Source organism: Trichosurus vulpecula, chromosome 2, assembly GCF_011100635.1.
Source record: "Trichosurus vulpecula isolate mTriVul1 chromosome 2, mTriVul1.pri, whole genome shotgun sequence".
NCBI lineage: Eukaryota > Metazoa > Chordata > Mammalia > Diprotodontia > Phalangeridae > Trichosurus > Trichosurus vulpecula.
Window position 1 is genome coordinate 124,328,368 of NC_050574.1, and position 22,594 is coordinate 124,350,961.

Below are 22,594 nucleotides of genomic sequence, written 5' to 3' on the forward strand. Positions count from 1 at the left end.
TTGAAACAAGGTTTTCATGAAGTCCTTAAATACTTCTTACATTTTTAAGCTAAAGTTTAAAGCTTTTAACAGCTTAGGTTGTTGGGAAATGAATGGAACAGTCCTTGAATAGGCCACTTTCCCCCTTTGGTTATCCGTTTCTTCTGATGTCAAATGAGGGTGTGAGACAAGATGATTTCTAAGGTCCCTCCTAATCCTAATATTCTAATTCCACATATAATTGTCTTCTTTAAATCCTCCTCCCACTGCTCTGCTTGGCTCTGGGACTTGACTGTCAGCACTCCCTCCCTGGGTCCTTTTTCCTTCCTGTGATCTCAGTGCTTCAGGGAAATCATAGAATCATGGATCTTAGAGCTGGTGGGGACCTCAAGAAGCCTTCTGCTCCAGGTTCTTGCCTTTAGGCAAAAAAAGCCTGGTCCAGAGGTCAGTAGATGCGGCTTCTAGTCCTGTTCCTGACGCCACCTTCTCTGTCCCCTTGGATAAGACATTTCTCTGAGTCTCTTTTCTCCTCTGTAAAGTGAAGCTATTGGACGCGATGGTCTCTGAGCCTCCCTCCAGCTCTGACATTCTGCAGTCTCTGATTCTCTGACATCCCTTCTGCTTTGCCAGAGAACACAGTTTGCCTTCCTGTCTGTGGCAGCCATTTTTGTTTGTCTGAACTAAGAGTGCATCCCCTTAGATGCCGTTTCCAAGTAATCGTAATCCCTCTTGTGGACAGTTTACAAAGTGCCTTTTTCACGACAGCCCTGGGAAGTAGATGGTGAACATGATATAATTCCCATTTTGCAGGTGAGGAAACTAAAGCGGAGAAGAGTTAAATGGCTTGCCCAAAGTCACCAGCCAGTAAATTGCCAAGCTAGAGTTTGAACACAGGTGTTTTGTCCATCGATCTTTAATTGTACTTTGCTTCCTATTATAAACAGTCATATGAACATTAGTGGGGTGTTTCATTATTTTTATTAGTAAATAAGCTGTCTCATTTCCCAATCATTTCATGTCTGTGCATCTTATCTCCCCCACTGAGACTGTGAACTGGTTATGTGTGGGGAATCATGTCTTATATTCTGTGGTCTCCTGCTGTGCCTAGCACAGGGCCCTGCAGCACAGTAAGGGCTCTTTCACTAGTTACTGTATTTGATTAACTTTGGTTAACATTTGGCTGCCCCTTAGAGAAATGTGTGAACTTTGACTGGGGTTAAAAATAAAATATTATGTTTAAACCCCTTTGCAAGGCACCTGTTAAAGAGGGGCATGGAACTCTCAAGTCCTTCGAATTTACCATGGCCAAACTTAGTCCAGCAAGTCCCAAAAGAGACTCCTGGGACAGCTGCCTTTGCCTCCAGAAAAGAGAGATAAGTCTCGTTAATCCTTAGCTTTGAAAGACATACATCTGCTCGGACTCCTCTCTTCCTAGGTCAGACCATATCTAGAGTATTGGATACAGTTCTGAGTGTTGCATTTTAGAAGGGTTATTGACAAGCAGGAAGATTCCAGAAGAGGGCAGCCAGTTTCCAGGGTGGAAGCTGGGGACTGTGTCACATCAACCAAAGAAAAAGACCACCATGAACATGATCGTCCTCAAGTACTGGAAAGACCATTTCTGAGGGATTACATCTGTTCTGTGTGACTCCAGTAGGCAGAGGTGACAGATAAGCCAGTTTTAGCTTTACATAAGGGAACATTTGTCAGCATTTTGAGCTTGTCACATAGTGGCTTCCTGATCACTGTGAATTTTTAAATGGAACTTGGATGATCATCTTTAGCCAAGGATCTGGAAAGGAGTCCTGCTAAGATTTGGGTTGGATTAGATCAGTGCTTCTCAAACTTTTTCCACTCGTGACCCCTTTAGTGCTTCTTAAACTTATTAAACAGAGTTTAAGAAGCACTAGATTAGGTGATTTCTGAGGTCCCTTCAGTGGCTGAGATTCTGTCATTCCATGACATTGACCTTCCTGCGGGCATGCTTGGCATGGCCAAGTTACCTGTATTCATAAGAATAAAACAACAGCCATGTATTAAGTGCCTACTCTGTGATCTGTATTTGGCACTGGAAACAGTCACACTTCTTGCCTTCAAGAAAATCACAGTCCAGTTAAGGAAGAGCAGCAGGGGATAAACGAGTAGGATCCAGGTAGATGGCAGTAACACATCTCATAAAAGGTGAGATCCTGACAAAGTACTACCCTAAATTCTGAGTAGGGAAAGGCCATTTTCAGTCGGGATCAGGTAAAAGTTTCATGGCAAAAGTCTGAGCTGGGCTTTGAAGGAAGAGAACGTCTCCCACAGGTAGAGATGAGGATCAGGACTGCATTGTAGGCATAGTGTACAAATGCATCTAGGTGGGAATGGGCATGATGAGATCGGGGCACAATGAGCATTCCTAGGTTCCGAGAGCTAGCGCTGCAAGGGACTCTAGTGCTCAGCTAGTCTAGCCCTCTTATTTACAGAGGAGGGAAGTGAAGCCCAGAGAAGTGGAATCTCTTGCCCCAGGTCACACAGTAATTTGTAGAGCTGGGATTTGAATGCTGGGCTGTGTGACCCCAGGTTCATTGCGATTTCCACTACACCACGTTGTCTCTATTCCAGTTTGGTTGGATCATAGCATAGATGCAGAAAGGGAGTAATAGAAATTGTATGGAACGGTTGGAATCAGGTCATGGAGACACTTGAATGCCAAGCAAGAGAGTTCATTTTATCCTCTTGGCAGTATAGGGCAGTATCGTGGTCCTCCCACCAATGCCTTTAACTTATTCGCTTTTTATTTAAAATTTCCAAAGTCATAATAGGTCTTTGACTGTTGATTTTTTTCTTGGTGGAGTGAAGAGGTGGGAAGCCCCCTTGTATGGTGGAAAGGGTTAACACAGGCCATAGGGGATAGGAGGTATTAGATCCTGGAGATGCTGACCTGATTTCCCATTAAGTCTGTGTCATTCCAGGCAGTGTAGCTGTCAAAGATAACTTTTATTCTAAGAAGCACCTTTAGCAAACCTCTCAGTATGCCCTCTTAAATCCTCTCCAGCCACTTGGTTTACCTTTGACTTTTCTTCTTTGATCATGACCCAGGCTTACTTTCTGTTTCAAATCTCCATGCTCAATGTTATTTGCCTCAATGATCTTAGAGTCTCACAGCTGGAAGAGACCTTGAAGAATATCTAGTCCAACTTATAGCCAGACAGGAATACCCTTTACAGCATCTCTGACAAGTAGTTAACCAAGCTTTTGTTGAAAATTAAGTAATGGTGAACTCACTGTCTCCCAAAATGGGCCCATTCCACTTTTGGACAGATCTTATTCCTAAGAAATTTTTTCCTGATAGTGAGCCAACCCACTTCTCTGTCCTAATGATCATAGGCAGCTACTATTTTAATTAGCCCCTGTCTGTACCCCTTCAACTTCAGATACCTTGCTTCTCTGTTTGCTGTCCTCCCAACTCAGGCAAAGACTTTTAACTGACCAGAATTCTGCAGATGGAGAAATGGTGTCATGGTGACTTGACTTTCACTTCCCTGAGAGCTGGCTAGGCAAGACTTGTAACGGTAGGTCAGCAAGCTGGGAAAGAAGCCTAATCAGATAGCCAGCATCAAGCCCCTCCCTGACACTGGTGAAAATGTTGCTAGCCTAACTGTTTTGGGGAGGATGTACTATATAGGTAAGTCTGTGAGTCAGCCTGCTTCTAGGCTATCTGTTACTTAGACTTCCTTGAGACATCTCAGTTGCAAGGGATAAAAGGATTGCTGATTGATGACTGTGGCTCTAGCCAGGTAGACAGCTGTTTGCATCCTGATCCAGTCCCCAAGGTGTCTCACCAGGGAATTTACCTGTCATTAGCAAATCAGACACGGATTACTAAGACTTTCACCTTTTGCTTTAAGGAGTTTGAAAGTAGGCATACTTAATAGGATCATGGATTTAAAGCTTGAAGGGCCATTAGAGGTCATCTCAACCAATTCCTCCTAAATTGAGACCCACAGAGGGTCAAAGTTTAGAAAGTGGTAAAAGAGCCAGTATTAAATGTAGGTTCTCCAGCTCCAAACGCAGCATTCTTCTCAGTGTTCCACTTATAGTCTGCACCACTGGATTGGCATACTTCCATCGAGGAGATCAAGGATCCATTGATCTATTGATTGACTACTATGTGACGAGTAGTAATGGAGGATGATAGAAATATCAGTAGCTCCCTATGCAGGTCCTGTGCACAGGAAGCTTATTATTATGGAGCAGAGGAGTAGAAGGGAAGAGAGTTGATATGAACAAATAACCATAATAGCAGGTGGGTTCTGATACATGCCATAAAGGAAATTAAACAAAGTGTCATAAGAGTTAAGAGGAGGAAGAGGCTGATGGGCAGAAGAGGGAGAGGCTTGTCTTGGAGGAGGTATCATTTGAGTGAAGTCTTGAAAGACAGCTAGGATTTTGAGAAATAAAGATAGTAGAGGAGTGGATGGAGCACTTGAGATGGGATAGTCAACATGATTTTGCATGTAATAATAAATGTTTTGTGAATAAATCAAATGGTTATTTTTTTTAAATTAAGATTTTTTATTTTTAGTTTACAACACTCAGTTCTGCATGTTTTTGAGTTCCAGATTTTCTTCCCCTCCCTCCTGTTCCCCCTCCCCCCCCAAGACGGCATGGAATCCGATATATCTTCTACATATACCTTCACATTAAACTTATTTACACAGTAGTCAAGTTGTAAAGAAGAATTATAATCAATGGAAGGAATCATGAGAAAGAAGAAACAAATAGTTATTGTGATGGCTGATCTAACTTGTGGCCTTTGGGAAGTTCCTAGTATATTATAGCTTTACCTCTTGGGTAGGTTATGCAGATGCACAATGCTATGTGGTAGCCATAGGCTCAGACCTTATGCCCTAGGAGGGACTTGAGCTTTTTCAAATTTTGCTGAAATTAGAGCATGGCCATGTTTATACATCCACGAACTTGTGTCGTCTGCTCTGGAATAGTCCCATGAATAAGGACATTTTCTTGGGAGCTTGGAGTCAGAGGAACCATCATTTTGAGTGTGGTTCTACTACTTAACAGCTGTGTAACTTTGAACAAGTCACTGAGAACCTCAGGCTCTGGAGCTGGAGCAGAAACGTGGCTTACCATGTAGTATGCTCTTTAGGAAAGAAAATGCAACATAGAATTGAGCACCCTTTAGTAACTGGACAGGTCATAGAGTTGGGAGTCATCCAATTCAGTCCATACAGTATCCCTGAGATGGGGTCATCCAGCTTTTACCTGAAGATCTTCACTAATAGGGGTAACTCACTACTTCCCAGGACAGCTTTTTGGATGCCTCTCATTGTAGGGCAGGTTTTTTTTTTTCATTTTAGCTCAAATCTGTCTCTCTTCAACTTAAATCCATTATTCCTAGTTCTACCTTCTGGGACCAAGGAGAGCAAGCATAATCCAAGCTGCCACATGACAACTACATGGAGGAGCTGATAAATTCCATCCTCATACACACGAGATTCTGACTTAGTGGTTTTATTGCCAATTTACTCTGTTAGATTCCATTGAACATAGGCAGTCTTTTTCAGTTCAAAGATTCTATGATTCTATTCCATTTCTTACATCAAAGCATGGATTTGATATTTAGAGCAAGAAATTAATACTTTTTTTGTACATAGGTGCATTGGGGTGAACTGTCTCATGTATTCAAGCCAGAGATCATTTTCAAATCCTTCAGGATATTTAATTCATTGGTACTTACCTCTTGCAGTACTCAGCATAACCTTCCAAGGATGCTGCCATGCCAGGGAGCTTACCCTGCAACCAGGAATTTTGCCCTTGAGGGTAAAGCCTGTTATCTTTTGTGCTTCCTGGGTTCTTTCTGTTCATGAACAAAGTTGTGAGGGGACTTGTAGCTCTTATTCACTATTAGAGAGAGCCAAAGTCTCAGAGCCACATTTTCCAGCATGAGTATAGTTAGTTCTCATCAGTAGCTGCTGTCCCAGCAACATGACCTGATCAGATCGGTCTCTCAACTCCTCGCCACCCACAGGTGCATAGAACAATGTGTCCCTCCCAGGGATCTGCGTTCTCTGAAAGACAGAAAATCAGACCCATCTCACATAGGCTTGTCTAGATAGCTTATTAAGACCCTACATGAGTGGGAGGAAGGTCTCAGCGTGAAAGAAGCATCTGACCACTCTGTAAGCAAACAAAGCAATGCTAAGTTTCTCTCTTTATTGAATTGTGTACTCTCAGAGTGGTGCCAGATTCCATTTTTGAGGTAATGGAAACAGCCACTCTGTTATTGGTTGGTATTTTCTTGATTTTCCCATATGGAGAAGGGGAACTTAGATAGCAGGTGATCAAGGACATGTGTAGATTTACCCCTAAATCCACCATGCAATAAGGGGATTTCCTAATTGGATGAGAGAGCACCCAGAATTATAGAATGGCCAGTTAGTTCAATCCAGGGGACCTACCTAGGTAGGTGAATCACAAAAGAAGCATGGGAATATTCTAATGTGAAAGAGTCATTCTCATATGAGACCATGAGGGATGCTCTATTGTCCTGGCTTTACATCAGTGATCCTGTGAGGGCCATGGACTGAGGGAACTTTAGTTAAAGGTTAGATGTGAAGTTTAGGTGCCACTCGGCTTGGGACTATGAAGTTTTTTAAAAAATACTCCCCTTCTAACAAACTTGCCTTGGGGTTTTATATATTTATTTATATGTTTATATATTCTCTTCCTTTGTGAATAAATCTTAAGTACACTCTTGTGGCTTGGAGTATGTGGAAGCAAAAGAGAAAAGGGAAAGAGGGAGTAGATATAGCTGTGATAGCAGTGTTAGGCAAAAACAGACAAGTGATTAGGGATTGTGCATGGCAATTCTAGGAACCCAGAGAGACAAGCAAGCAAAGGACTGAAGAAGGTCAGGAAATTTTTTTCCCAATTTTTAAACATTTTTATTTAAAGTTTTTTTTTCCAAATTCTCTCACACCCTTCCTTCCTCCCCTAGCAAACAATCAGATGTAGGTTATACATGTGCAATTATGTAAAACATTTCCATATTAGTCATTTTGTACAAGAAGACTTGAATAAAAGAAAAAAAGAAAGTGAAAAATAGCATGCTTCAATCTGTATTCAATCAATATCAGTTCTTTCTCTGGAGATGGATTGTATGCTTCATTATTAGTCTTTTGGGATTGTCTTGGATCATTGTATTGCTGAGAATGGCTAAGTCATTCGCAGTTCTTCATCACTGTTCCTGTGTACAACATTCTCCTTTCTGTTCACTTCGCTGTGGGTCACTTCATGTAAGTCTTTCCAGGTTTTTCGAGATCATCCCGCTTGTCATTTCTTATAGCACAATAATATTCCATTGCAATCATATACCACAACTTATTTAGCCATTCCCCAATTGATGGGCATCCCTTTGATTTCTAATTCTTAGCCATAACAAAAAGAGCTGCTGTCAATATTTTTGTACAAATAGTTGCTTCTCCCTTTTGGGGGGATATCTTTGAGATATAGACCTAGCAGTTGTATTGCTGGATCAACGAGTATACACAGTTTGATAGCCCTTTGGGCATAGTTCCAAATTGTTCTCCAGAATGGTTGGATCAGTTCACAACTCCACCAATAGTGCATTAGTGTCCCAGTTATCCCACATCCCCCCCCCCATATCCAACATTTTTATTTTTTGTCATATTAGCCACTGTGATAGGTGTGAGGTGGTACCTCAGAGTTGTTTTAATTTACATTTCTCTGATCAGTAGATCCTTTAGAGATCAATGAGGTTTTTAAAATTGTTAATGGTGGTAGCCCTGGAGCCAAAGGAAAAAGCCTCCTCAACCAGTTTCAAGGAAGAGTTGGTGTTCTGGGAAACCCAGCAACATCAGCAAGGCCCAGCCCCACTGCTGGATGTTCTACAGCCTATGAAACTAGCATTTACCCCTCAACTCCTACATAGAAACATCTCTGGCCAGGCTCTCCAGCATTGCTTGTAAATGTGTATGCTACTACTTTCCTTTGACACTTGTTTCATGGTCTCACTTTTCCTTGAGCCTCAAGCTTCATGACTCTTTTTAGTTTCTAGTCTATCATGGACTGTTTTGTTCATCACTCCCTAGATCAGGAGTTCTTAACCTTCTTTGTGTCATGGGTCCCTTTGTCAGTCTTCAATTTGGGATCTCTTTCAAGAAGTGATTGGTGGATCCTTTCAATGACTATTTTACCCTCTGGTTCTAGGACCTCAGGGCAGTTTTACTTGATGATTTCCTGGAAGCTACCGTCCATGCTCTTTTTTTTTTTCATCATGGCTTTCCAGTAGACCAATAATTCTTAGGTTACCTCTTCTGGATCTATTTTCCAGGTCAGTTGTTTTTCCAGTGATATATTTTACATTTTCTTCTATTTTTTTCATTCTTTAAATTTTGTTTGACTGACTCTTGATGCCTCATAGAGTCATTAGCTTCTACTTGCCCAATTCTAATTTTTAACAATTTATTCTCTTCAATTAGCTTTTGTACCTCCTTTTCCCTTTTCAGAATCATGCTTTTAAATGCATAAAATAAAATACATAGGATGATAAGGAAACCAAAGGTTAGCGAAAATACAGATGTAGTTTTTTCTCATCTGAGTTTACAAACCCTCCAAAATCTATAAACCAACCCCAGGTTAAGAAACCCATGTTCTAGATATTCCAGATGGCCTACCAACTGGTTGGTGCCATAGCACCAACTCCCATTTCTTACTCTTCCAATTCCAGTGATACACAGTCTCCAACCACCTAAGTGAAAGACCCTTATGGTATCACATAGTGCTGGACTTAGAGTCAGGAAGACCTGAGTTCAAACTCTACCTCAGATGCTTACTAATTCTGTGGCCCTTGGCAAATCTTTAACCTTTCTGAACCTTAATTCATCATCTGTAAAATGAAGAGGCTGTACTTGGTGGCCTCTGAGTTAACACTCTTCTTGCTGTCTTAGTCATGTTCCTGTTATTCTCCTTGAATCTTCTGGCACTTGTGGAGACCTGGCTCCCCTTGTAAGATCACATACTGGATACCCCTTCTTCTATGCTGCCTTACGCTGATCCTGGAGGAGGAGTAGGCATGCTCCTTGCTCCCTGTTCCTACTCCTATGACCCCTGCTTTGCTTCCATTACTCAGCAGCCACTCCTCCTTTAAGGTTCACTGCATGCAGATATATCACACCTATTCTGTCTTCGTGGCAGTTATCTCCTGACCCTCATTCTTCCTTTATCAAGGCATCCACAGTCTCCCTCTCTCACCCAACTCCTTTCTTTATGATAGAGGGCTTCAAAATGTTAATGTTCTCTCAAATTAGTGAGTAAAAATCCCAGGCACTAGTCAAACACCCTAAAATAGTTACTTTAGCCTCAACATAGCATTGTAATGTCAGTGAGGAGGGGTTAAGCCTAATCATAACCCATGTATTAACATAATTAGTGAGGCAGGGCAATTGACCTGTAGGACAGAAAGGTAGCAGCTGCTGCTCCTTTTTTAAAACTTCCTACAGACAGGTAAAAGTAAAGAGATCCAGGGCTTCTGGACTGGTGTTTAATCTGACCCATTGTGTCACAGAGCTCAACTTGTGAGTGTGTTGGAACAACAGGTGAGACGTCTTCATTAGCAGAATAGAATTTTGCATCATTGACAGTATCTTCTGAGTCCTTCCCTATTAACTATTATTAAGCATCTACTGTTGGGAAGAGCACTATGCTGGGCAGAAAAATACACAGATGGATAAGACATGGCCTCTGTCCTCATGGAACTTACAATCTAATAAAGTCTTTCCTTTCTCCTCAGATAAGCCTGAGCCAGAGATCATGGTACTCTGACAGCATATAACATTGTAATTTTGGTTTTCTTCACATACCCCCTGGCCAAGTTTTAACTTTTGAAGGACATGAAGGAGAGCCTGTAAGGAACACCTCAGCCAGGCTGTTAATTCTGGATGGTTCACCTAAAAAAAAAATCTCATTACCCCAACATTGGGAATGACCTAGATTTGTGCTCTCCCGGAGAAATGAATTTCTCTGGTTTACCTCTTCCTCCTCAGGATCCCACCATATCCTGCTATGGAAAGGGACAACATGCTGGGCATAAGAATGAATACTAGGAATTGAAGAGGGATAGTTCTCTTGGGGAAAAATGGGCGGGGGTTCCATTTAAGCATAAACCAAAAAGCCACAATGGAATTAGTACCAGGTTTTCTTCAGACTGCTAATATCCAAAGGATTAAGATAGAAGTGGGATTCTATTTCTTTTGAGCTGAGATTCAGGCTTCAGTATTGAATTAGAAGGCTAGGTGGCTATAATGAGTGTTGTGGAGCTGAGCATTTGTCTGTCTCGGACTTCCTCCTCAAATCTTCAACTTTTTATGGTGATTGTGTGCATTCCCTAACCCTGCCCTGAACTAGTTCTGGGGTTTCAGATAGCCCCAACATCCCTGGTGAGCCTATCTGAATTATAGCCTTGTAGGTGGTTCTCCTACTTACTTGAACTAGGGGAGATGGGAGTCAAGTCCCATTGACTAGTACAGAAGGCTTTTGTTTACCTGAGATGTATTTGCCCCCCCTCCTCAGATTTCCTCTCTTAATCCTCTTTCCTTATGACAAAGGTGATATGATCAACAAAGGGCTGGTTTGGAATCACTTCACAAACCAGTCCCATTAGTCCATAAAGGACCTCAGTGCATTCTGACATCACTCGGGGATGTATTATAGTCATTGCTTCACTTGATACATCAAAGATTAGTGATGTAATCTTGGTCTCCCTAATATTGCCGTAGTACACAGTTTACATCTATAAATGTGCTTAAACTGGTAGGTAGAAGAGCAACCAATAGACAGGATTTTGAACCCTTGTCCAGTTGGTCTTTGGAGATGGCTACCATGCTTTGTCTTTCACCTCTCCCCTTCTCCGTGATAATCAGTGGCAGGAAGGGGATGCTACCTCGTAAGTAGGCACTAAATATATCCCACAGATTTGGGATTCTTAACATAATTATGCACATAGACCTTTTAATTTTTAAGCAACCTCTTTTGTTTTTAGATTAAATTTAAAGGGTGTTTTTCAATAATTTATTTTCTCTCCCTTCCACCTTCCCCCCTCCATTAAAAAAAGAAAAAAACCTCATGCTTATATATAAATATGTATGTGTATATATATATATATATATATATATATATATATATATATATATATAAAATATATATAGTCAAGCAAGACAAATTTCCCCAATGCAATGCCCAAAAATGTATTTCTCATTCTGTATCAACATCTCTATCAAGGGATGGCTAATGTACATCATCCTCCATTCTCACTGTTCCTATTCAATAGTTCCATCTCCTTGGCCCTGCTGTTCTCTGGGCTTTAGTCTTCCAGGACCTTCAAGACCTGCTTAATTCCTTCAGCCTTACCTGATACCTTGAACTTGGCAAGCTCTTTTCTTTGCTGGATATTTTGGATTTATGATTTCAGATAGCTAGTTGCCTGATCCCTTTAGACTTACCCAAATCCTTGGTCCTTGCTTTGCCTGCGCAGCCCTGCCCGGTATCCTCCAAAAACTCTAGTTAGAATCTCAGGGAATTTAGTGTTGGATTATAGTATATTCAGGTAACTGATAGCTAGGTAAACGGACTAGATCCACCTAGATAAATGGGTGAAATCTAACTGGGGGAGTGACCTAAATCAAATCATTTCAGTGAACTAGACCTTGCTAGGTGAAAGGACTAGTTATAGCAAAATGGACTATCCATGAAGGTGAGGAAACTCAAGGTTGCTAGGTGAGCAGACTGGACTTAGGTAGAGGAAACTGGTTTATGGGGAAGAGAAGATAGAATCTACCTAAGTAAAGGGACTAGGTCTCTATAGGTAAGGGGATGGATCCTAGCAAGGTGAGGGATTAGGGGGTTCCAGGTGAGCCCACTCTATTTAACTGTAAATGGATTGAACCAGCCTGGGGGGGGGTGGCCATGCTACCAAGGAGTAAAATGCTGGAAGGTGTTGGGAGTTGATCTGGTGATGTGAGCAGCATAAATATATTCAGGTGACTTAATACATTCATAAGTTTAGAACTAGGAGAGACTTGGGAGACATGTGATCCAACCACCTCATTTTCTAGATAAGGAAGCTGACCTTAAGCAGAGTTTCTGTGATTTGCCCAAGATCATCCAGACTACTTACTCTCTGTGTACTATGAATTAGCCAGCTTCGGAATTAAACCTTGATCATCTGATTGCAAACCCAGCACTTTTTCCACTTTGCCATGTTAGAAGGGGAGGAGATTGGCCTGGTAAGATGAAGGGACTGGAGATGATGAAATGGGCGTGTTCCTGTAAGATAAGTCCATTGAGGGAGATGAATGGGCTGGATTTAGAGAGGTAGGGAACAGAGGTAATGAGGTAAGCAGACCGGATCTTTATATGGGTGGACTAGATCTAATTTGGAGGCAGCTAGGTGGTGACAGATAGAGTGCCAGCCTTGGAGTCAGGAACACCTGAGTTCAAACTTGGCCTCAGATGCTTGCTAGCTGGGTGACCATGGGCAAGTCCTGTAACCCTGTTTGCCTCACTTCCTCATCTATAAAAATGAGCTGGAGAAGGAAAATGGCCAATCTCTCTAGTATCTTTGGCAAGAAAACCCCATACAGGGTCACAAAGAAGTTGTATATGGGGCTGAAATGACTGAACACAGACCTAATTTGTATAAATGTACTAAATCTGGTGACATAAGAGAATTCTTCACTGGGTATAATTTAAAGAAAAAGGTCTCTGTGATGGCAAATGTCACGCAATTCATGTACTTTTCAGGTCTTAGTATGTCATCTAAAAGCATTTTGAAGGGAGGAGAGTCTGGAAATGGAAGACTTTCCCAGTCATTAGTTTCAGTGCTATGGTTTAGGCATTGTTTATTAAGTATCCTTGTAATCTGAAAAAGGCCATGCACTCCCAGAAGGAGCCCAGTTTATTCAGAGAGTGATTGATTATAGTAGAAGGGATTCTTGTTCAAGTACGAATTAGATTAGATGACCCAAGGCCCCTTACAACCCTGCGATTCTCTTATTGCTCGGCATGTAGTGGAAAGAGCACCAGACTACGAGTCAGGAGACCAGGGTTCTACGCTATATAAATGCTAGCTATTATTATCACAGCCCATTAGCTGTGACCCTGGGCAAGTCCTGTTCCCTTCTCTGAGCCTCAGGTCCTCTATCTGTAAAATGAAGGTTTGGACTGAATGAGTTTTCTAAGTCTCTTTCCATGTTTAGATGCTTGGATCTGCTGCATGTTGCTGCCTTCAGTCCATTCTAGATCAATAAATATGTATCTAGTGCCTGCTCTGCACAGGGATCTATGATCAGGAAATAAGACACGATCCCTGACCTCAGGAGACTCATTGGGATCAGTAGGTGTAGTGTAAATAGTGAAGGAGGCTTGACTCAGACACAAGCTGTATGACCCTGGACAAGTCAATTTCTTTCTCTAAACCTCGGTTTCCTCACCTGTAGAATGGGGATAACAGTAATTGCACTGTCCGCCTCACAGAGAGTTGTGGTGAGGAAAATACTTTGTAACCTTAAAGCCCTCTGTAAATATGAGACCATCATCGTTATCATGAATGGTGTGTATGCAGACAGCTTTAATACCGAGTAGAACACAGGAGCACAAAGAGGGGAGGCAAAGTGGGCCAAGTAATTTCTAGTTGGTGGGATGGCTAAGAGCCAAAGATCAAAGGAAGGGGATTCCTGGAGGGAGCATTAGAGTTCAGTCATCAAGGAGAGGGAGGACTTCAGCAGGGATTAATGAGGAAGACGTTCAAGGTATGGAGAAGAGCGAATGACGTGGTGATGGTCCAAGGTACATTTAGATAGCAAGTTACCCAGCTTAGTTGGGACTCTATGTACTAGGTAGTGATAGATAATCGTTCTAAAAAATATTCCAGAGCCATGTACTTCCTTCTTAGCTAAATGCATACTACCACCCCATTCTGGTAAGTTTTGTCCCAGTATTGCAGTCTTTTCTTTGTTGAATTAGGAAACTACTAGTCCTAGGGAATTCTGATAGGACTCTCAGTTGACAAGATGCTTTTGACAGAGGGTGGAGGTAGGGGGGTAGGTATTTAAATTCTCCAGCTGGGGATGCTGTATGATTTGTGATGGCTTCTGCCTAATGCCTCTCTTGTGTCTCCACTTAAGCCACGCTGCTGATGAAACAGGCCTGGCCCCAGACCTCATCGTCCTGTGCCACTGAAGGTACCTTCCACCTCCCGGTGGACACTGGGACCGAGAACCGAACTTACCAAGCTTCGTCGGCGGCTTTCAGTAAATACTGCTTTCCTTCTCCTTGCTTTTCCTCCCCCGGAGAGGACCAACCATGCGGGCTTTTCAAGGGGATGGGGAAGGGACTGGTTTGTAAATACTCAAATACTTGATCCTAACAGATGGGCTTCTTTGTCTGAGAAGACCATCCTCTTGTCTTCAGTTAAGTTGAGAGCTCTGGATGAGATGCATGGGGAAGGATGAGAGAGGAAGGGGCCCACCTAGCCAAACAGATAGCCAGATTGACCAAGACAGTGATTCCAGAACCCTCAATCTGGCTTTTAAGTAATCTCTATCATCATCATCTAATTATTTGTTATTAATTATACTTTCGTACTTCAGGGATCTCCTTGGTGAGGATGTTTCCTGTAGTGGTAGAGATTGTAGCCCTTCCACGCTTTAGTAAATGACACTTAAGAGTTGCTAAGAGCCATCTTCTGCTGTCCCTCTGGTGATGAGTTTCTCCATACTTGGCAAGTCTGGTGCTTAGATGATAAACATACTGGGCCTATATTGGAAGTCTTTTCAGTTTTGATGCAAGACCTTCCTGAGCTTATGCTCTGCTGGTATAGCCTTGAGAACCCAGGATCAATGCTTTACACAAAGGAAGGATTGGAGAACTAGAGTGGCTTGTAGTACTTAGATTAGTGTTTCAAGAATTGGTTTTTTTGTCTGTGTTTCTTTGCACCAATGCAAATCCCAGCCAACCATTCTCTACCTTTTGTTGCTGTCAAGTTGTTTCAGTCATGTCTGGGTCTTTGTGACCCCATTTGGGGTTTTCTTGGCAAAGATTCTGGAGTGGTTTGCTATCTTCTCCAGCTCATTTTATAGATGAGGAACTGAAGTAAGCAAGGTTAAGTGACTTGCTCAGGGTCACACAGCTAGTAAGTGTCTGATTTCAGGCCTGACGCTCTATCCACCGTACCACCTAGCTGCCTTCTCTCTACCTTTGAACCTGGGTATTCATGTGTTACGGTGGCTGAAACAATTCATACTTGCTGACCATCCCTTGATGATAAGTCTCTTCAGCTTTTGCCGGGCTGGTCCTTAGACGACAGACATGACGTCTGTTGCTGGGTCCGTAGGGCCTTGAACTAAGCTGGCATAGCTTTCTAAAACCTAAGAGTCACCTCCATACCATGATGAAGAAATAACAACAACTCCTATTTTTATAGAGCTTGGCAGTTACAAAATTATTTCACACGCATTATCTCAGTTGATCCGTATAGCATCTGTGTGAGATGGGTACTACACGTATTAGAAGAAGTGTGGCACAACAGGTAGACTGCTAAACTTGGAGTCAGGGTAACCTGGGTTTGAATCCTGCTTCTGACATCTTCTACCTCTGTGAGTGTAAGTCACTTGACGTCTCTTGACTTAGTTTCCTCATCTGTAAAATGAGGACAAGAACATGGATAGTTTCTACGTCATAGGGTTGTTATGAGACCAGGTTGAGAGAATCCATTAAATCCAATCTAATGAGCATTTATCAAGCATCTGTTATGTACAAAGCATTGGGTGAGGCTCTGAGAGTATAAACACAACATGAAAAATAGTCCCTGCTTTTTATAAAGCACTTTGTAACCTTTAAAATGACATTCATATGTAGGTTGTTATTATCCTGCCCAGTTTACAAGTGCAGAAACTAAGACTTTAAATGGTGGAGGGATTTACCTATGGTCACACAATTTATGAGTCTGGTACTTTGTGTCACACCTGATGTGAATATTTATGTTGAGAAGAGCTAACCACCAAGAAATGGTGGTTTGACCTTTCATTTCCATATTCCTAAACTTAAAGTTGTCAGTGGTCCTTCTTAGACACCTTAATTTAAGGACCATTTGACTAAAATAGAAAATCGTGAGGTGAAACCACGTGCCAACTGGGGATGGAAACGCTGGAGATGACTTGTTGAAGTGGCAAAACGTGCTTTGTACACGCACAGTCCCCTCTTTCTCTTGCCCCAGACTTCCTCAGTACACTTATACATATTTGAGTATATTGACATACATGGAAGTGACTGTAATTTACCTGTCTGATAAATGTCATCTTCAGAGCTGCCCCCTGCCCCAGTAATGGGAAAAGCACTGGATTTCTCAGGAGACCTAGACCTTGTAAAAGGGTGATAGTACTTGTACTCTCTACCTCACAGAGTTGTTTTAGGAAGAGTGCCTTGTAAACCTTGAGAACTCTATACATGGGAGCTGTTGCTATTATTATTCCCATGACGCAGTCATTGCTTAGAAATGTCTAACCTCTTTCAGAGCAATCTCCAAGAGCCAGAGTATGAGCCCTACAGGACAACAACTAAGTGATTGAAGGTTTCTTTGGCATAGCTGGATCTGGGTTCACAAATTGGGCCAAGTTCCCCAGAATCCAACTGTGCAGTAATACAATAATGCTGTTCTTTTACTGTCAGAAACTTAGCAGATGGGTGCTGTTGTTTGTTTTTCTTTTTCCAACGTATTTTTATCTCGTTAAATATTTCCCAATTTCATGTAAAAAATTAACATTCATTTTTTAAAAATTTGAATTCCAGATTTTCTTCTTCCCTCCTCCTCTCCCCTCCTTGTGAAGGCAAACAATTTGATATCAGTTATACATATGAAGTCATGCAAAACATTTCCATATTGGCCACATTGCAAAATAAAACAGATCCTCCCCCCAAACCCCAAGAAAAATAAAGAAAGTGAAAAAAATATGCTTCAAGTAGCATTCAGAGTTCACCAGTTCTTTCTCTGGAAGTGGCTAGCATTTTTCATCATGGGTCCTTTGGAATTGTCTTGGATAGGTGGGTGCCATTGTAATGGGTCAGAATCAGACATCTGAGTGACCATTTAAAAATCACTAGACTCATTTTATTTATGGCTGACAAATCAGATCTATTGCCTTGTTCTCTTGAGAAGATAGCCAAGGCTTCCAGAGGCTGCTGGGTCTATTCCTCAAAGAGAACTGGCTAAACAGAAAGCTTAAGCTGGAGGTTTTATGTGACAGTCTCACTAAAATTTTTCCAGTTTTCCCCCTCTGATTCTTTTAAGAAACGGTTTCAATATAATAGAATTTGAGGAACCACATTTATCTTATTGTGTACGGAGCTGAGTCTGTGTGACTTTAGTTAACTGGAAGATGATGTGGTACAGTGGGAAAGGGCGCCAGATTAGGAGTCGAGAGACCGGGGTTCAACGTCCTGACCTTGTTCAAATCAATCAGCTTCTGTGGGTCTTTGTTTCGTCATCTACAAAATGGTAGAGTTGAACTGGGTGATTTCTTAAGGTCCCTTCTAACAGTAACATTTTATAAATCTGTGGATTCTGAATTAAAAAACTTTTTTCAAACCATAGGTCTTCAAAACCTGACCCAGAAAAAAGCCCATGCAATAAAACAATACTCTTCACTCATAGGGGAGTACCTCAGGCCCTCATTCAAAGTCAATTTATTGATCTTGTTTTATACTTTATGCAAATAAGCTTGGCTATTTGGTCTTACAGACTGTAGCAGATTAGAAGGGAAAAGAATAGGGACTGTTATAGGAAGGTATAATGATAACAGGGGATGTGGTGGCCCAACAAGAAAGAAGACAGGAAAAATTATTTTAAAAAATACAAAAACTCCCCAAACCCAGCAGACTGGAGCCACACATTGTAGGGGGAAGAGTCCCCTACACCTCAGAATGCTATATGAATATGAGTTATTATTGTTAACATCATTATTATTAATTATCCATAATTTAAGGATGTGATTTCATCATTATAAATACTCCCTCCCCTGCTGTACTACAATCCCTCCATTCTTTAGGCCATGGGATCATAGATTTAGAAGTAGAAGAGATTTTAGAGATCATCTTATCCAACCCTATCACTTTACAGTTGAAGAAACTGAGGTTTAGTTAAGCAACTTGCTCTTGGTCACACAGATAGTAAGTGGTAGAGCCAAAATTTAAATCTAGAGCTTCTGACTCCAAATCCATCAGTCTTTCCTCTACTCTACATTCTGAATTTGGTGCCTGAAGGCCTAGGTTTGAATTCTGCTTGTGCCATGTGTCAGCCAGGCTGTTCCTCACCATACAGCCATAGTTTTGTTTCTCTTTGTTATATAGGCTTTGGGAACCATGAGTCGCTTCCGTGTTATGATGGGCCATCAGAGGGATTGATGAGAAGATATCATCACAAATTGTTGTTATTGTTAATAATAATACTGTAGACTCTTTAAGAGATGAATTTTTTTTAAACTACTCTTTTCAGCTGATCTGGCTGATTCGTTTTGCTAGGCTTGTGCTCCCTTGTTCTTTCTCCTTGCTCCCTTTAAGCCACTCACTCCCTTAGCTCCATTTCAGCAAAGAGACAACCTTTGCCATTTGAGTGGTGATCCTGAGCCATTAGGAAAGGTTACAGTGTACTCATTTTTTTTTCTATTTAAGGAGGCAAGGAAAGACATGTAAAATCCATTTTAGAAAGATTTTCATCCCACATGTTTAAAAAAATCTTTTTTTTTTTTAGTGATCAAAAGAGCAGAACCTCAACTCCCCAAGAAACACATGAACCCTGGAGTGGTTCGCTCCCAGAGGCCTGAGGCCTGCTTGGGTCTGTGGTGAGGATTGTTTTTGACATTGTCATCCATGCAGAGAAAAGTACCATCCATTCATCTCGTGGTCTCAGTCCTGTATTCTGTATGTGCTGAGCAGTATTCAAATTAATATCTACAGAAAAAAAGAGCCCTGGGGCTGTGTGTGAAGCTCCTCTCCTTTTCCGTCAGACTAATTTTTCTGTATCCACTGGTGAATTCTAAGGAGAAGATCATTTGTTTTATATCTGACCATAGAATATTAGAGCTGGAAGGACCTTAGAAATGATCTAATCCAACTCTCTGCTTTTATAGAGAAGGAAATCGTGGCCCAGAGAGACTGTGATTTGCTGTAGGCCACGCAGGGAATGAGAATTAGGACTTGAACTCAGGATTTCTGACCCCAAATCTGGTGTTCTTTTCAATCTTCTTTGCTTATTGCCTCTTCAAGCTTATGAAGGGGTAGGGGGAAAGGCTCCTTCCCTTTCCACTGCTCCCTGCCCCTATGACTTCAGTCATCTATTCTCACTACATGCTAATATAATTTACAGATATGCCAGTACTTCAAAGATCTGTAATCTCACCCAAGTGGATCCTCCCTCCCATGAGTGAAAGAGAAAGTAGCCACTCCATACCTCAGTTAGTGTTTTCATGAGTTGTTGCCTACACACGCACACGCACACACACACACAGAATTAACTTGTAACCATCTCTCTGGTGATGATCCTTTCTGAGCTTGGCAGAATTAATGCTTTGATGGTAGGTCATCCTTGGGCCTATCCTCAAAGCCTTCCCAGTTTGGTAGGATGTGACAAAGCTTTCTCCCTGCTGATGTGGTCTTTGAGAAACCAGGATCATCAGCCCACCATGATGAGGCATTAGAAAATGGTTTTCCAAACATATTTTATAAATGTTGGTATGGACAAAGGCAGCAGACCATAACAGAGCTCTGGCCTTGGAATCAGAAGACTTGGGATCTTGTCATGGATCTGCCTGTGATTCATTCTGTGAACTTTGGCAAGCCCTTTCTTCTCTCTAAGCTATGGTTTTCTTATTAGTAAAAATGGAGATAATCTATGCACAGCCTCTATGACAAAAGTTGTTCTAAGAACAAAATGAGTTAATGGATGGGAGAATGCTTTGTAACCTGTAAACATGAGTGATGATGTTATTTCTAATTGGCTTACAGTCACAATCCAGCAGTATCTTCTCTGACAAGCTGTCTTTCAGCATCTCTGTCATGGAGAACGCTAACATGTGATCAGATTTGCTATACACACACCTAGTATCTGAAAATATGGCTTTGTAACACAAGTAACTTTTGGGCGGGGGGAATGCTTATTTGCTTTTTAGAAAAAGTGAGACTAGTCCAGATACCAGAACTCTTTTGTCATTACCACTAGTACTAATAAGAGCTCACCTTTTTACAACGCTCTACAATTTATGAAGCACTCCGCTTCCAGCTTTCTGAGGGATATAATACAAAGATGATTGTATCCATTTTTCAAATCAGGAAACTAAGGCTCAGAGAGGGGATGGTCTGTCCGTTGTCATATAGCTACTGAGTAGCAGAGCTGGTGTTCAAACCTAGGTTTCCCAACAACAGCAGGCCTTTGAGGGAGTTTTAAAGGACTTCTGGTGCTGACTTTGCCACTAGCTGCATGCCCTTAAGCAACTCTACCCATCAGAAAGGTTTATTGCAAAAAAATGATTTTGTCCTTAAAGAGTTGGGCTTTGAGCAGGAAATTCAGTTAGAAGACATCCCCCAAGATTTTGTTTTTCTTCCTGTCTCAATGAGGAGTGGGGGCAGGCAAGAGGGAGCGAAGGTACATCTTCATTTGAAAACGAAATAAAATTCAACTTTAAAAAAAGTATCCCCCAACTGGGTAAGATAAGACAAACGCTATCCTTCTCTTTCTCCCATACTCATCTCTTCCCAGTTACCCGGCCAGACAAATGCTGCGTATGCATGGGTTGGTTTGAAGGAATGGAGGATATTAACCTTGAAGAAGAGAAGACTCATTGTGAACGCAATTATTGCCTCTAGATATCAGAAGTCCATTGGAGCAAAGGGAAGAGACTCATCGTGTGTGAACTCAGAGAGTAGAACTAGGGCCAGTTGTGGGAAGGGAACTTGGAGGAAAAGTAACGCACTTTGAGGGCAAGGGAGTTTTAATTGTTGTTCTGTCTCAAGCACTTAGTACAGGGCCTAACATGTGCTTGTAGGGTGGGAGGCATATTTCAGGTCAGAAATATGTCAGCACTAGAGAGGGCTTTAGAACATAGAATGGCAGGGCTGGAAAAGATTCTAGAATACAGATTATCAGAGAAGAAAAATATAACTCAGGTTGGGAGAGCTGGTGACCCCTAGGTACCATCTAGTCTAATATCCTTATTTTATTATAAGGTGTTTATATCATAAGGTATTTGTGTGTGTGTGTGTGTGTGTGTGTGTGTGTTTGTATACACAGACAAGAACACACATAGATGACAGCTAGGTGGCTCAGTGGATAGAGTGCTGGGTCTGAAGTCAGGAAGACTCATCTTCCTGAGTTCAAATCTGACCTCAGACACTTACTAGCCATGTGACCCTGGGCAAGTCACTTAACCCTGTTTGCCTTAATTTCCTCACCTGTAAAATGACCCAGAGAAGGAAATGGCAAACCACTCCAGGATCTTTACCAAGAAAACCCCAAATGGGGTCACAAAGAGTTGGACACAACTGAAACGTGTGTGTGTACATAAAGTCCGTGTGCAATTTAAAATAGTTGTAACTTTGTAACTGTATGTGACAGAAAGAATCTGTTAAAAGCAAAAGAAGAAACACTTAATTTTTTTTTGTTCTTGTTAATTTTTAACATGTCCACCATCATTACTAATACAAAGGGTAATACAATTCTGTAGTTTGTGGAAAACATTTTCAAGCTGATTTTCAGTAATGCCCGCAATCACATCAGTTATCCTAGCTTGCAAGTCTTCTTTAGATCGAGGTTTGGTTGAATAAACATGAGTTTTCACATGTCCACATAAAAAGAAATCCAGTGGAGTCAAATCTGGCAAACGTGGAGGCCAAGAAAATGGTAAACTTTGGACAGCGGTGGTAGATTTTAGTTCAGCCAACCAAAGAACACAGTTTGCTTTCTCTTCTAGTGAAGCCATGGGTCAACAGTAATCCTGAAAAATAAGTAATTTTTAAGTTGAATTTATAAAAATAAAATAAACATAAAATTTCTAAAGACAAAAATAAACTAGATACATCAAGCTTTCTAATCCTTGTTACAGATTCTTTCTATCACATATACTTACAAAGTTACAATTATTTTAAATTGCACACAGATTTTATGGACACCCTGTATGTGTGTATACATACGTATACATACACACACATATATCACATAGCATATTTATATTATAAGGTGTTTATACTAAGGTGAGGTGAGTTAATCCCCCACCTCACTTAAATGTGAGAACACCTCTTTTGAATCAACCCGAAGGTATTAAACTAGGTGTGAAAAGTCTGTAACCAGTGTGGAAGAAATGAAAGCCATTGGATGAAATGACTTTGCATAGGAATTGTATCAGGATTGGCTGAAGAGCCTTAGTCATGCCTCAAAGAGCATTTGTATAAAATAGCAAGCCATCTTGGAACCTGGACCTTCTGATAGCAGATCTGCCTTGCAGGGTGCAGTTCCAGCCAAGCCCCTGAGATAGAATCATTTTAGGGG

General features: G+C 41.4%; 1 protein-coding gene across 4 annotated transcripts in view; it reads left to right on the plus strand.

The window, feature by feature from the left end:
• The window catches only part of FAM168A (family with sequence similarity 168 member A), a 201,358-nt gene that overhangs the window by 156,318 nt on the left and 22,446 nt on the right, over window positions 1-22,594 (plus strand). For all 4 annotated transcript variants that reach the window (XM_036746209.1, XM_036746211.1, XM_036746208.1 and 1 more), the window contains one exon: window positions 14,187-14,312. In XM_036746209.1, the coding sequence (XP_036602104.1) occupies window positions 14,187-14,312 (126 nt within the window). The remainder of the gene's footprint in view (window positions 1-14,186; window positions 14,313-22,594) is intronic.